This window comes from Harpia harpyja, chromosome 11 (genome assembly GCF_026419915.1).
Source record: "Harpia harpyja isolate bHarHar1 chromosome 11, bHarHar1 primary haplotype, whole genome shotgun sequence".
In the NCBI taxonomy this organism is placed as follows: domain Eukaryota; kingdom Metazoa; phylum Chordata; class Aves; order Accipitriformes; family Accipitridae; genus Harpia; species Harpia harpyja.
In genome coordinates, this window is record NC_068950.1 from 11466314 (window position 1) to 11483701 (window position 17388).

Consider the following 17388-nt stretch of genomic DNA (forward strand, 5'->3'; position numbering starts at 1 on the left):
AGTGTTGATTTAAAAATCAGTTCAGGCTCCTCAAGCCATTGCAAATGCAAAGTAAGAGCATTTGTATGCAGAAAGAGAATGAAATAGCTGTTTTATCTCTTGGATACAAAGCCTAAGCCCCGTTACCTACACACCCAGTGCACATTTCATGTGATACCTCTCAAAAAGTTACAACAGTTGTCACAATTTCATTGCCAACTGAAAGACAATTCACATTTTTTAATTATCTGTGTTGACAATATGCAAGTTCTACCTGAAATAAGTACCTATCCAGTCTTCACTGACATCCTCAGAAGTTTAGCCAGTAAGATTATACAAAATATCAGTATCTTATTTCAGTAAGACATGGAAGAATTTGGTTGCTCAACTGTTCCTCATATACTGCTTGCTTTCATCTGACTGATAAAGTTTATTTCATTACTTGCTGTTATGACTTGAACCCTCTGGCTTTTTCCTTGTTTGTTTTCTTAAAAGACTACACTGGTTTTTAAACACTAATGCCCCGGGCTAGATAGTGGCAAATGATAATTTCAGAAGCAGGTGATAAAGGGAGGCATAATCTTATGGGATGTCACACCAGTCACTTCGGTTAACACTGCAAACAACACAGCTCCCTGAAGGAATAGATACAACTTACTGATGAACAGCAGGATCTAAGGTGCGCAAAGATGGATAGCTTTGGCTATCTTTGGGTATGTCCACTTCTCATGAGTGTAAGTTTTTGAGCTATGCCTTTAACACAGAACAAAATTTCAGATCTGATTTTAAACTTCTGGGTTGGTGGAAGTGGTAATGCAGGAGACAAATGATGGACGAAATCTGAGACAGGTTAGGTCAGATGTCTATCCAAAGAAGACAATGTCTTGAAAGTGAAAAAAGAAAACCTACAATTCACTGTATGTTCATTAAGAAGTGAAATGTAAATGTATAGATAAGTACAGGATTAATTTTATTCAAAATTTCTGCTCTTACACAAATCCACATCTAAGGCGGTGAAATAGTGTTTGTGGAACCCTCTGGTGAGTCATGAATACTATTTCATACAGACATAAGAGAACAATACAATCGTCACAGTTATCAGATAAATTAGATTTTTTAGAAATAATGAAATACAACATTAATACAGAAAACACAGTGTGACCTCTCTTAAAGATCCAGTCATTCACCTCTAAGAAGATTAATACAGAACTGGGGAGATGCAGAAGAGAACTACCAAGATGCTCTAGAGTTCAAGAACACTCCGAATATTACTGATTTATTTAGTAGACAATATTAATGGTATCTATAGAGGTGATAAACACTAGCATGAGTGTCGCTGGAAGGGGACTATTTAAGATAAAGGATGATGCTGATGTAAGAGCAGAGGAGTGTAAAATGATCAGTAATAAATTTAAACTGGAATAAGGGAAATGGCCTTCCACCAGCAATATTGCCACTGTTACTAGTTTATGAAATGGATGCCATGCCACATCATGGCATAATACAGCAGAGAAGCATTTCTTTTGCCCAGGAGGTCCTTTTCAATCCAGACACAGAATGATATAAAGATAATAAATAACCCTCCATATCCAAGGTAATTTTGACACTTTTTAGTTTAATCTAGGGAGCCTCTCCATCAACTACTTGAATTAATAACATCATCTGCTGTCCCTGCCACTATAACTGGTATTCTTCTCCCTAATCTGTTGGGCACAGACTGACAAAAGCATTGAGACTGAAAGGTGGCAACAGAAATAGCCAAGAAATCCAACTGTCTTGTTTGTGTAATACACAGTTATCACTTGATCACATGCAGTGAGGAGTGTAAGAACTCATAAGCACCATTAGAAATCCTGCTCACATTTGCCTCAGTTCAAGGAATGATATATAAAAGTACTGTTTTTAAGATAATATATGTACTGAAGTAAGTCTCTGTAAGATAATAATGCACTGGCTGGGAAACACAAGCAGTAACAAATATATTATTGTTTCTCGCTGTTTTCTACCCATTTCAATTTGACTATTATACACCTTCCTGATCAAAACTATGACTTTCCTCTGGTATTAAGCAACACGTTTTTAACAGTCACCCAGATGAAAGCTCAACAACCTAAGTATTGACCTTAAGTATTGTTATGAATCACACTCCATGAGTAGATGAACCCTCAAAAAGAAAGTCTGGATATGGACCTACTTTAAAACCCCATGGTTCATTCTCACATTTCCAGTTACTGTGTACTCCTCCCTGCCTTTTCAGTAGTTAGCAACTGCAACAGTAGTTAATCTAGAGCCTGATTTCTTCACAATCACATATTTTATACTTGCCTCAGTTTGCTAATTCTAAAATAAAGCATGCATTTAGCTGTTTTTGCTAAGGTAGCAAGATCAGAAACAGAAGATTAAGGAAATAAGTACTGAAATACTAAATATGAAAGAAAGCTTATTACTGATTTTTTTTTCTTAGCATATGTGAAGATTTTAATGTTTACTTTGTAATTTCCAACAATGAAACTAACTAGTTGATGACAAAAGGGATTGGAAAGTATGCTGGCACTAGCATGATACATTTCCCTCTGTCATTCTCAATTAATGGTCTTAATTGGGAATTTCAAAATGAAACTATCAATGCTGTTTGTTGAGTTGTCCTAAACCACAGTTTTCTACGCTGCCTTTTTCAACACTGAGGTTCTTTTCACACCCCAGCACTTCACTGTATTTTCTGCTGCTCAGAAAATGAAAGGTGACGGATTTGATTTTCTATCAGCTTGGCTTACTAAATGTTAATTCAGGTGCAGTCTCTACATGACGTAACTAAATGATTAATGTCAAATTGTAAAATAGTGCCACCAGCTGGAGGGCCTGACAGATGAGCATACTGGGGAGTACACGAAAAGCACTGACATGCTTTAGAAAGCATAACATTTGGATGCGACAGAAAAAAAGACTGTGCTTTTCCTTTGATAAGAAATCAGATTAATGCCCTATTACAAATTACAGCCTTCATAGCTAAAGAGCTTTAATCCTATAGCTGTTCATTGCTACAAACGTACTCAGAATGTGGGAGAAGGAAAGGGAAAGGATTCCCCTCATGTCTTAAATAGATGTTTATTTTCCAAAGATTACTGCATCAAGATGTCTCGGGTAATTGGTCACAGAAGTAGTACTGTCATTTCAAAACTAACAAGCATTCACTTTGAATACTAGCAGCTGGTTGTAACAGTGAGAAACTGCATCGAGTAAACGGGAGTTCAAGATAAAAGCTTCTATTCTCTTGCTATTTCATGAGGGATTGTGAGGCACACACTTCACAAGGAAGTGAGGAAAATGGCATTTGCACAGTAAAGACTCTGATATTCCACTGATGAAAGATTCCCTCGTCCAAATTAAAAATAATCCAGATTTCAGATGACAGAATTATCACTCTGTTTTAACAAAGAACAAATCCTTAGGAGTTGTTTTCATTCGCTTCGGAATCAGAAAGAAACAAGACCTTAGAAACACAGTTTTTTAAGTGGTTATTCTGCAGCATGCACATTCAGTTTCTGTAACTTAAAAAGACTGGTATGCTAAACCACTTTGTTTCTAATGATTAGGAGAGATTATGAACACATTTGAATAGAAAATAATTACTTCAGGTCTCAGTGTACAAAATTTTTTTCTTCCCTAACAGAACAGCAATTCCTGCTGAAAGCAAATCGTATGCTAATTCAATTGTATATAATCACCAGCTCCGTCTTGGTTTCTGACTTAGAATCTTATCTTACTTACCTGTATTTCCTTTGTACTTGTTTTTGGCTGCAATATAGAAATACTTTCTCAGGATAACACCTCCCTTACCATTTAGACCTATTACTCCCAGAACAGGCAGATACAGAATATTGCATATATATATATATATATATATATATATATAAAGAAGAACTGCTATAAGCAGAATTAAGCCAGAATTAAGCTGTAGAGTTGGTTTTAAACTTAGAAAATAGTTATAAGACAACTGACAAAATACTTTCTTGAATTTTCCTCTTCCGGAACAGCCAAAGAGAAATGTTCAATTGGACAAACAGCATGTTGTGGAATACATATAAAATGAAAAGACTAAGCACTTTCTGTTAAAAGAAATTGGGTTAATCATTCAACCCCCCAAAATTCCTTATTTGCAGTACAACAGCCACGAGTTAAGGATTTTGGTCCTTTCCAACCCTATCACATTTTCTAAACAGTTGTTCTGCTGCTAACCTCAGTTCAACCATTCCCACTAGCAGCAGCAGGAAGTATAAGGAAAACAGACCACGGGGTGTATACCCATGGTCTCAAAGCCATCCTTCATAAGTGAGTTGAACAAGGTTCTCCTTTCCTGAAAACCCTGCCAGTCATTTTCAGCTCAGTGCAAGTACTCCTTTTCTTTCTTCTTCTTCAGTTTTAAGATCCATAAGCTGGTATGTCTACCTCTTTCCAGAACCTGTTCCTACTACTATGGCAGCAGACCTGTTGGGTGTCGCTTGGATGCTTGCTTTAATTTGTTTTACTATCTATCGTGCCATAACCTACTAGATTTCCCTTTATCCATACTAGCCTTAAAACCCAGAAAATTAACAAGCCCCCATAGTTGCAAATAAAATATAAAACAGGAAGGAAAGAACACAGAACTCCCTCCTCCCTTTATACAAATTTAGATTTGTGTAGGAGCACTTCCCTGGAAATGTACATTAAACAAATTTCCTGTTTATAGGCAACTTCATTTGATACATATACTCATGTAGAGAGTCACAACACCATTTGACACGTTAACTGTGTTAGTATAAAACACAAGTTATTTTGGACATTTCCTTACCATAATGCTTCCTACTATCTCATACCTACACTGCAGTACTTGACCCAAGTTACTCAACCTCAAGTGAAAATACATGTGTTTTGAAATTTCCAATTGCTCTGTTCACAGCAGCAGCATATATAGGTTCCTGGTGTGGAGCACTTTTGCTGTAGGACTTTGTGCCACAGAATTTGCATCTCCGAGAATTACTCTTCACTGAGTAACTCCAACTTGTACCTGTTTGCCCTTTCTAGGTAAATGACAAGGAAAATACACTGGAAGACTAGCAACAGCCAAATGATATGAGTCTGTGTCCCTGTTATGGGGTTGTTGTGTTAGGAGTGACAGGCTGTTCTACCCTGAGCTTTAGCCAAAATTATTTTATGGGAATATCATTTGAATTAAAAGGTGGCATTACAAATTCCACACCATGTGCCTGCACATGGACTGGATTTGAACTAGTGCCAACTTGTGAAGGGCAATGTAAGTTAGCTCTGAGCTATCTCACTGGCATCAAAAAGGCCAATGCTTTACCTAGAGGTTTACCTTTTTGTTTGTTCAGGTAAATTCTGTGTCCAAGCCAAAGGTAGAAGTTCCCCATATTATAAAAGACTTCCATTCCTCTTTTGACATTACAAATATATCTGATACCAAATAATACTCAATCACATCATGTTTCTTGAATAGTTATATGAAAGAACCCAGTCACAAAATAAATATGCTGTGAATCAGAATTGTTTTCTTAATAGTATACACACAAGACATTTAAATCCTTAGACTGTACTCCTTGTTCCAGGAACTTTATGACACAATTAAGTTTAATAAAAACAGAACTACCATAAGTACAATTTTGAAGACATCTCTACCCAAATGGATGATATTTCTCCTCTGTTCCCTCCTCCAGAAGTCCCACTATTATTGTTCCCTCAGACATGACACATTAAGCTAAGAAAATATTCCATACAGTTTAATAAAATAAAAAAACCCAAACCCTTCTAATCAACAACTTACCTTTAAGAGAGCCAAGGCTACATGGAAGATTATGTTCATACCCTGAAAATAATAAGAAAAAGACTTCAATCAGTCCCAGCATACAGGTCTCTCTTCCCTATTACTTATCATTACGTAGCATCGTAACTAGATGCTGCAAATCTCTAGGGAATGCTTCCCTTGTCCCTGCTACACTTCAAAGTTCATCATTAAAGCCCCAAGGCACAGTTTCCAAACTCCCAGCTGGGGAAGATGACGGCTCTTTGGAGCTTTTGGAATCTCACTGTTCAATTCGTCAGCTGCTACAGATGTAACAAGATATCCCTCCATCATTTCAGTACCTGTCAATGCTGGTTTTCTTGAACAGTGCAGAATACTGTAACAAGCAGGGCATCAAGAAAATGTAATAAATATTCTAGTTGATAGGAATTTTGCCAAGTAACTGAGATTAGCTATGATTAATCATGTACAATCTTTCATGCTCAAACTGTAAAAAAACCAAAATACCCCCCCCCCCAAGAACAAAATACACCTTTTTTCTGTTATCAGCCAAAAATCAAAGCTATTTCATAGGTAAGCAAATTGATGTCTGTATCAAATAGTCTGCTTTCTGGTTTGCAAAAGCTGGAAATACAAGTGTACAAAAATCCATTCAGTGAATAATACAATGACAATGTCTGATTATTTAAAAATCAAAGAAAGTAAAAACTACTCCATTGACTGACTATAGAGGGGTGAAAAAGGCTACATTTCCACTTATGTTTTATATAAAAATATGAAACACCACTCCTCTGCTTTTATTCAACTTCTTTTTATTTTGTCAATCAAGACCTTAAGATTTTGCCGAGGGAAGGGGAACAGATACCCTGAATGAGGCTGCTTTGGAGTGGCCTAACTGAAACTACTCTTGGGGTCCTGCCTGGAAAACTAGCCAGGGGCAGCTCAGGGCAGAGGACACAAGATGAGAGCCTTGCTGGCAGGGCACACATTGCCTCTGCTGATGGAAGAGACTCTCCTGCCTGTAGCCTACATATCTTGATTATTTAAAATTATAAATAGCTATGTATTAATCTAAATATGAAAAATACCATATGCAATTCTCATTTGCTGTACTATGTACTGTGTGTTCAGACTGTTTTCCTAGATTCTGTTTTACAACTCTGCTTGCCTGCTTGTTTAATGGCATGATAAATCTTTTCTTATAATGTCTTTTAGAGCTGATATCTAAAAACGTCTCAACAGATTTGCACGCAAGTAATACTGTCACTGCAATACATACTGCTGTTGGATAACAACAGGACTTTTTATAAAGGAACCTTCCCCAAGAAACTTCTGCATCTGCAACTATTTTTCCAAGCTTCTTCCTGAAAGCCTGAGACCATATTTCTATAAAAAATTAGCTTTTATAAAAATCTGCAGAGACTTTTCAGAGACATTCTTGAGAAGAAATTGCATTTTTTTACATGGATAGTATGGTGCCTTGAAGGGATTGTACCATTAATGAGTCTTGGAAATGCTTCAACATTAGACATAGTGAATATTGCAACACTGTGAATTACATTGCAATTCAATGCATAATCATTATGATAACAAACTGACTTTTTCCACTAGAGGTCACAATTGTAGCAGGACTGAACCTTGCTTCATGAATAGGAAACCCTTCTTCCAATGGGATAACAGGTATTTCAAGTACAACAGTTATTTTGCTTCTTATTCTTCTTTTTAATAGAAAAAATGTCTGGCTGTGAATTTCAGTCATGACACTGATAGTACTAGAGCACCAGCAGCAGTAAAATAAGCTCACAGTACTCCCAGTTTTATTCCAAATATCAATCTGAAGTCACCAGTTCATTCCATACAGTCATGACATTAACAATTTTTATTTCCTAACAGAAAGCATTTGATAGGAACATCCAATTTATAAATGAGAGGCGTAACGACAAGCCATCACAAACATTGTGTTTTCTTCTTAACTGATAGATCAGGTTTTGATATTTTCTGAGTAGGAGTATTATGTCTAATTGTTAGATTACTGAGGAATTAGTGTCCTGTGTATTTTCTGGCACTACCGAAAAAAAAAAACCAAACCCGAAGAAAACCAAACCAGTTTTCATTTATTTTCTAAATAATTTCTTTTTGATCTGCCTGAAACTCACACTCTTCCTGAATTCAAACTTACCAAACTCTCTCCTGGTATTCCTGTAATACGATCACTTTTCACATGGACGGCAAATGCAGCAGAAATAGGTTTCCTCCTGCCTTGAGAATCCCCAGCTCTTTATCCAGCCCCACTGGGCAAGGGGCAGCTCACAGACTCCCTCACATTACTTGAGATAACCTCTTCAATGCACAAGCACCTTAAAATCAGAACACCAAAGGGACTTAAAACCTTCATATACAGCTGTCCTGAGCGGCACTCCACTACTCCTGGCAACAGAAAACAGTGCGTACCTTCCTTTTTCCTCAAAGGGAGAGGTAACTCCAAAATCAAGGCAGTATTTTAGACCTGAGGCATCAATTGCTGCAGTTTCATGCTGACCAGCTTGGACTTGCTGGACCTGAAGGACTAATATACCCCTTGACAGCTGAATGAACTGGAGGTGGCATCTGGCAATCTACAGTAAGGCTTCTACTCATGTTTGGATTTACAACAAGATGCTTTAGATTTCAAATGTGGTGCCTTACCCACCCATTTTAACAACACATTTTATAACCACTGATCCACGTACTTGAGTTATTTTTTCCTAATGCCTGCAAGACTATTCTGACATAGCCAAGTTTAATGATTATGATTATGAAAAAGAAGGCCTAGCTCATTTTTCCACAATCTCTTATTTAAAATCCTACTTCATTTACCACACACTGATTTATAAGATTCAGTATAAACTTCTCCATCTATTTTAGAAGAAGGACCAAAAATACCAGTGCGCACCAGACATATAAATCATTGCTAGCAATATCCCTCCAGCAATTTTATAATGGAAACATGAAAGTACATACAAATCATCCACAGGGGGGGAAGAGAATGGAGTCCCTATTAAATAAGCTTTGGATAATTACTTTTTAAAACCAAAGGTCATATGTTTAACTAGGCATTTGGAAATAAATGCTTTAATATCATGTAGATCTCATCTTAATATTTAAAAAATTTGCAAATGTGAAAGTTGTTCATAATTACCTGAACACTTGGGTTTTTTAATATACAACAGTCAAAAGTAAAAACATATACACTTACTAAACAAGAACTGTTATACGAGCACAGGAACGATTAGGGGTGTATCACTTCTCAATTATGCGGCCATTCTCTTGTTTTACAACCTGCAAGGCTTTGCTGCTAGTGAGTAAATGAAGGAGGAGTGTGCAGCCTGCACAGCTCACAGACCTTAAGCCCACAGGCAAAGATCCCAGAAATGAGGCATGTGGATATCCTCCTCCAAGGAGCTTTTAACTAGCCTTTTGCAGAAGGCCAGCAGTTTCTATGAAAGCCTGGCTTATCTGCCTAGTTAAGCATTTGCACAGTATCTTCTTTCTTCCAACAGGTGTTAAGAACCCTCAAGCTTCTGCAGAGGTCTACAACATTTTAAAAGATCTCATTAAGCTCAGGAGTTCTGGAGAAGGAACAAGCCCATCTCAAAGCAGACAGCTCTTGACTATTCTGCAGTCAAGATGGTAGGATAAGTGTCAGGAAACGGAAAATGTTAGAGTTTGTGCCATCTTACGGCCTCCTTACAGCTCCTGCTGACTGCCATGCTGACTGTTCTCTGTTTTACAAAGACTTCCATAGACAGCACTTACTCAAGAAGAGCGAGCATAGTTTTGCAGAAGAACCCTTCGTACCTACTGGGATGATAGTGCTGGGATGAACACTCACCATCTAGTGATTGCGCTTCATAGAAACATCTGCTTATTTGAATTATATGCCAAAAGACCGTGATTTCTGACAGAGATTGTGGGTGACATTCTCATGGGCAAAACAGTGAAACTGTATCTCATGAGACTGTAAAACCAAAACACTTCAAATGATGCATGTGCACTGAAATTAAGACTGGCTTAAAATAAATGGAAATCTTGTTATGTTAACTCTCTTTTAGCAAGAGATTTTCACAGTTCCTTAACTCCCTCTGAAGCCAAGATTCCTTCTGCAGATAGAAGCCCTCTTTGAGAAGTCCTCGCTTTGAGTCCCTCTGCACTCTGAAACAAGATGACTTTTGAAAAGGCCTGAAAAGAAGACTGGGAACAAAGAACAGAGAAAGGTAAAGATCTGATTTTGTAGGATCCAGTTTGTATCCAGTGAGATCTCTGTGACAGAAAGGATGCTCAAGGCATCTTCTTCCTTTCTACCCAGCGACCGGAAAAAAGGAAATTAAGGAGGCAAAGCTCAACAGCCAAGTGTAGAGCTGAAGAAAGAGTTAAGCCAAACAATTTAATCATGTAGTATCTGGACAACATTTGCATAGGGGATGACTTTGGAAATTATCTCCTGTTTTAAAGCTTCTCTTCAGAAGACAGAAGCCTTGGGAGAAGGTAGGCTATATTAAATACTAGCATCTCTCCCTCTCCAACACAGACCACCTGACAGACCTTCCTCTGGTTACATGGCAATACCCTCTGCATCATTTTCACAAACAAAAGGAAATGAATCTCTTAAAAAAAAATAAATGGAAAATTCATTTTTTTAATCAATGTCTTTATCTGTGGTTTTGTTCCTAGAGATGCATGACATGTAGGAGGAAATAGTGAAGATATTGATACAATATTCTCTAAAGTTCAGCATCAGGTAAAGAAGATACATGTGAAAGTCAACTGAGCACCTCCTTAAGGTTGGAGAAGTCTCAAGCCTCACATGACATGCCTTCAGGAGAACCAGTTAACCTGTTCCAGCTTTATAACAACTGAATTTTCCTTTTTTCAAAGAGAGATTAGCTATTCAACTGAAGTTATTTTGACATTGTTTTGTGATTCATAATTATGTGTTCAGTTGCACACTCTTTCAAAGGAGCTACAGAGGGTAATTGGGGTTACAAACTCTAAAGGAGAATTAAAATTCTATTTATGTTTTGGATTGCTTCCAGCAAAACATTTGGTTGGGAACTCTAGTATGTTGAGAACACAAAATAAACTTTAGGAATGTCACAAATGTATTTATTTTGCTGACAACATAAATATACGGTCTGAAGCTCAAATTTGTCTTTGTAAGTAACATAGACTTGGAGCATGCTCTGCAGGGATATGCATGTTAATTAACATCTTTTACTCAGATATAGTTTGTATAGCTTGTACATTTTTTCTAGTTCAATGACAAGACAACTAAGGGAAAGAAAGGTTAACTCTCATTCAAATAAGGCACAACATAGTACAGCAAGCTTTGTATAAGGAACGGATACAGCTATCTTACTAAACAGTTGCATTAGAGAGAAAAAAAAAGAAAAACCAAATTGCATAGAGACCTTACTGCTAACGTATGAGGTATAGTTGACTTCTTAGACTGGGCTTCACCCAGTGACTCCATATACATTGCCTGCTACAGTAACTCACACCAGGAAATGCTATAACTCAAGAAAGAGGAAAAGAAGATACAGAAATCTCCATCCTGATACTATGATGCTGTGAATAATACACAAACCCAATTAAAACCAGTTGACTGAATTATTAGATAAGCAGCTACGAGGGAGATGGTAAAAATGGCACCGTGGGATTCAGTATTTACTGTGCCACTTTTCTGTATTTTGCAGCATGAAAAGGCACACGATAAATACCACCAGGCAACCATGAACCTGTATTAGTATGATTTTGCATGAAAATTTGTTTGTTTGGTTGCTTTTAACAGAAATGAATGGGATTTAGGAGTGCTAGTGAATATTTACATGTTTGGGGTGATTTTCACATAATTTGCTGCTGAGATGTTGCTATGGATGAATGAAGGGAAAGAGTGCTATGAGATTAGCACTTTTTTCTCTCCAGCTTCTGTGACTGTTTTCAAAGGATAAAAATCACAGCCACAGAACTTTAAGTCATTTCCACATATCAAATTGCTCTTTGACGTTGGGTATTTCTGCAGTGGCATGTTCCTAATTCACAGGCAGCTGGTTATGGGCTGGCAGTATGCTTTCTCCATTTGCTTGACCAAGCCATACACTAACATTACTTTTCTGGTTTTCAGTGATTTCAATTACAGGGCTTTTAGACATTCCTTTCCCTCTTTCCAAACCTGATTAATATGGGGACAAAGAAAGGGGCCTGAATACACACTAGGCATCAAGGGCCTTATCACATACATATAACGAGGACAAAAAAAGAGGCCTCGTATCTCTGTAGATAAGACAGGTCCTCCAGCTCTCCTATGGAAACAGGGAACAGCTGTTAGACATATTCAGAGGAGCAGGAATCTTCCAAACCCCAATTTTCTTGAGGAGACAAGATGAGGGGTTGTCGTGGTTTCAGCCCAGCCAGCAACAAAGGACCACGCAGCTGTTCGCTCGCTCCTCCCGCCCCCCTCCGGTGGGATAGGGAGGAGACGGAGGAGAGAAAAGAAAAGAAAAAAAAAAAACCTGGAACCTCGAGGGTCGAGATAAGGGCAGTTTACTGGGACAACACAAAAAAAGGTTACAACAACAACAACGGTACTAATGAAAGAATATACAAAAAGAGTGATGCACAGTGCAACTGCTCACCACCCAGAACCTGACGCTCCGCCACTTCCCCCACTGAAAGTCGAGAGCCCTCCCCCCGGCCCGCTCCCCATTTATATACTGAGCATGATGTCACATGGTATGGAATAGCTCCTTGGCTAGTTCAGGTCGGCTGCCCCGGCTATGCCCCCCCCCCCACCTCCCAGGTTCCTGTAAAAATTAACTCTATCCCAGCTGAACCCAGGACAGGGGTTCAGAACATCTCTTGACAGAGAGCTGTGCCTCCTTCCCCCCTACACATGGTCACATAACACACAGAAAAATGCATGTCCATGTTAAACCAATGTCCTGCTTCCCTGCACTCCATCTGATCTCCTTCCCAGTGTTCATTCTTCGTCTTCTCCTTTTTTCTGCCACAACATAGTCCTGGCCCTTGCCTCTCTATACCCTGATATTCATCTTCCCTTTACCACAATCACTCGAATGCAAAGTTCACATTGATTTTATATACTTAGAAAATTCAGTACGGCCTCAGATTCCAAGCACAAAGTAATGGTAAGTGGTTTGGCACAGGCAGACTGAGATACCCTCTTTTTTAAAAACAGTCCCCAAATTAGCTTAGCTTCCTGGATTTGTTCATGGAATATCACCCTCCCATTTGTGATACTTTCCTTCACTTATTTCTGAAGCGTTTTTGAGGACTGCCAAGACTGCTTAGAATATGCTGCTATTCAAATACAGCAGATGGCACTGCTGTTAAGTAAGCATTATGGAAATTTACTGTATTCCTAGAAAAATCAACCAAGTGAACATCAACTAGTAAGTGGCTAAAATATTTCAGTCGCAATGGGGACAGTAATTCAGAGACATACTGTGACATGACATTCGATGTCTTTTCCCTCTAAGGCACAAATTAGGTCATTCAAATAGGTCCCTCATCTTTGGTAACTTCTCACCTGTATCTTAGAACATTTTCTGAAACAGAAGCAGCCTCAACATTTTAGGACTGCAACATTTATCAACATCGCCAAAAAGGTACATTCTGTTCACATAAGTTATCTTGAATTGCAGATTGTTGTGAAACTGTTTTTTCTTTGCTCATGCTGAGCGTTTATCACCAGCCTTGTTATTTTGGGGATAAAGAAGCTGCAGCTATGAATGGAAGATACATAAATTATGGATGCTCACAGGAACAGCTGGACAACATAGTGTAAAGGGTTATGTTAAACCCTGTGGCTCCCCAAGAACCTCTTAGATGTACTCTATTAAAATACTCTTCTCCTCAGTCCAAGCTTGAATTATTATAAATTCTGTGTAGCTTTAGAAGTGAATAGACCATTTTGTGTTCCCCTGTCGCTGTGGCAATACGGAACACGGTATTACAAACCTCCAATATTTCTGCTGTTGATTGAAATTTTACATCCAAACACCTAATACTTCTTATGACCTTCACTTTGAAAAGAACTTAAAATTCTTTATCGTTATAATCTGAAGGTTTTAAACACATACATAACAAAAGCTTTAAAAAGTTCCTCCAGCAAACACACAATCAAATACTACATCCTTTTTTCTTTCTTTTTAATTTCTGTTCTAGTACTGAAAAAAACCCACAGTGGAATACAGCTGTAGTCATCAGATAAATTACACTAAAATTACTTTTAATGTGGATTTAAATAACTCATCTAAATACACAGAAGCAAAACACCCAGGGCCAGAGAACCTGAGCTAACTCCATTGCAGACCTCAAGTGTTTGCAACAAAAAAGACTACAACGACTGACATGTCAGCAGATGCTTGAATGTAGCAAACCAGCATTACCATTGGACATGTATGTTCAAATTCTAGTCTTCCACCTGGAGTCTGAGAGACAACCTATTCTCTTTCTTCTTAAATTAATTAAAAGCTCGTTATAGCAGTCTCAGCAATAAATCCTTTCCAGTCTCTTTACATGAAACAGCAGTGGCTGATAAAGACTTCAGAAAGGAGACTTAGCTCTCTAGCAGGCATAATGCAAAGAGCAATGGACAGGAGGAAAGACAGAGTCTAAATGCCAAAGTCTAATCACCTATATTCAAAAGCAGGAAAACAAACACCCCCCCAGCCGCTTCCAACTCACATGTATGACATTGACTTTACTTTTGTAAATAGTACTGAAATAATGCAGGCAGTTTCAGCACAGATCTATCCCTACTTAGAATTTAAGCCTAGCTTTTAATACACTGTTACTAAAATGAGATTTTATTTCTAGCAAGCCCAGTCTGCTGTTTGCCAAGATTTATTAAAACACTCATAACTGGAAGCGTTAACAAATGTAGACAACGTGTCAACAACAGGTAATTCCAAAAAGTTCAAATTTTCTTCCCCTATAGATCTACAGAAGATAAACAACTGTACACAATCTTTTATTTAATTCACATTTCATCCGAGTGCAGATGTACAGAGGAAGTGGGCTTGTTCCTGACTCAGTTCCTGAGGAAGTTTAATAAATTAAAATGTTAATCTGTTCTTTCTCAACTCTGTTGAAGGCATCACAAAAGTATCTGACAGTGACAGATAAAAAATAGCAGGCTATTATGGTATCTACTACTCAGTTAGTATTAACACGCAGAGACGACTGGTCTTATCGTCTGAGTGATACCATACGGTGTAGTGTTTCCTGGCACATCCATTCTTCAGCAAGACACACATAAGACAGAAATCAAATCTGCAGCGCCAATAGTTATAATTCTTCTAAGACTTTCATTATTTCATTATGAAGCAGTGCTCCCAGGAACCATATCTACACAACATGGTGCCACATTTTTACTATCAATAGGTGCTCATTTACTAGCACCAATTCATTCACGTTTTAAAAGATTTTTAAAAACACCCATCAGTGTTCGTTATCACAGATCGTTTCTCAAAACTGACTATAAAAGTTGTTTTATACAAAGTTCTGAAAACAATAGTTGATAAATAAAGGCCAAAGAATGACGGCATCTAGCTTTCAGTTCCCACTTCTTCCACTACGCTGCTGTGTGGTACTGTAAAAGGTAGTTTCACTTCTTTGTTATTAGCTATATTAGAAAACATTAAATGATTTCATATTCAAAATTGTTAGATGATCAGTTGCATCCCTTTCTATTCAGTCTTGATTATAGAACAGCAGCTTAGTAGTCAAACCATTAATTTTTATAACAAGACTATGTAATTACTGACAATAAAATATACAAATATCTGTACCAGCCCAGAAAAGGCAGCATGTAGTAGGGTTTTTTACATACTCCTTAAAAGGGGACAAGCACAATCCTTAAGTATTTTATATCCCCGAGAACTGCACCCCAAAATAGCCATATTTATTTATAACAGAGGTTATCAATAGTGTCTCAAAATTCAAGGTTACTAATGGAATGACAGCTTGAGCTCTGAACCTCCTTTGCTTTTGGCAGTACTGTATGTATCACAACGAGTTAAAGTATTTTCTTTTTTAAGCAGAAAAAATCATGAAAATTTAAAAAATGCTTATAAATTGTCTGCCAACTGGTTTGGGTATTTTCTCTTCTAAATGCCAAATTAAGGTCACTTATTTAGTGCTTTTAAAACACATTATTTGCATTTTAAATGGCAAAATTATGTTAAATGTCAACTCTGATATTCTATAGCATAACCCAGGTGCAATTGTTGCACTGTGGACAGCTTTATCTAAGCAACACGCGCTTTACCTAGATGAGTCGCTATTTCTGAGCATGACTTTAAATAAATAATTTAAAATGGAACAAAAAGAGACAACAAAACAGAGCAGGCTCACAAAGTGTTCAATAACATAATGTCATATTGCTCGATAAGACTGACAAGTCAAAATACAACTCTGAATTTCATCAACAAAGTTGTTCTTCAATGCAAACAGAAAGAGCAAAAGGAGAAGAGACAAATGAAGCAGTTGAAACAGGCAGCTAAAAGGAATGTTGTAGAAAGACCTTCAGCTGATGCTGACATGTTAAAACTTATCTGCGTAGCCAGGCTCAAAAACATGCAGCTTGCTGCAATCCCATGAAAACTTTCAACTGGATCAATAGGTTTGTGTTTTTATTACAGGCAGTCAAGCCTTATAATATGTACCACGGCACTGTGGAGTACCTGCCCGCAAGCCCAAAATTTTCTGTAACCTTCTGTCATAGGAAAGACAAAGAATTCCAAAATATTTCATTTCTACATGAGGATGGGTGACAGATTCTGTCCCAGAGTTATTGAGACAATATTCTAAGGCCACTGGAAATCTAGGTAATTTGGGGGTTGAATCACATCCTCAACAGCCTGGAGACAACTTAAAAAAAAAAAAAAAAAAAAAAAAAAGTCCTAGGAAGACAACAGGATAAAAGAACTCAATCACTTAGAGGCCATGGCAAGTCCCAAATTTGTATAAATTTAAATAAAATTGTTCTTTCTATCAAGTCATATTTAATGTGAGAATGATGGAAAGACATCAACTGTAATGGCACTGACTTTGATGGGGTTTTAAAAATTTCTCCATAAAACTTAATTCCCATCATAAATTTAGCTACTTTTTCATACAACATGCTCCTGCCCAGGAGGTCCATTCCTCAGCTTGTGCATGCTTGTCCACCATGCATGCAAGGGAAGGAAACGTGACTCCCTGGTTAGCTGTGAAACTACAGGATTTCCAACAGGTATTTTTCCTCTCTGGATTGAGAGTTAAAGAAGATCTGTAAGGACCAATTTCACTCTTCCAGCCACAATGAAAAACTAAAAAAAACGACCCCATACAAAAAACTCTTGGTTGACACAAATTGTTCATCCATAATTCCAGTATTTTCATAGGGACCAGAGAAGCTCCCTTGGAATAACTAGTTGGCAGCACCCGTTCAGCAATGGTTTTAACTGTTTTTCTTCCCCTAATATTTTTCTTTTATGAAAAGACTTGCGTAGGATGTAAACATTTTGTCAATGACAGACAGGACAGGGATGTGGAGAAAGCACAGT

General features: G+C 37.7%; 1 protein-coding gene across 1 annotated transcript in view; it reads right to left on the reverse strand.

The window, feature by feature from the left end:
- The window catches only part of RABGAP1L (RAB GTPase activating protein 1 like), a 265155-nt gene that overhangs the window by 86076 nt on the left and 161691 nt on the right, over positions 1 to 17388 (reverse strand). The window contains 1 exon segment of the mRNA XM_052801837.1: positions 5801 to 5842. Coding sequence (XP_052657797.1) covers positions 5801 to 5842 — 42 coding nt within the window.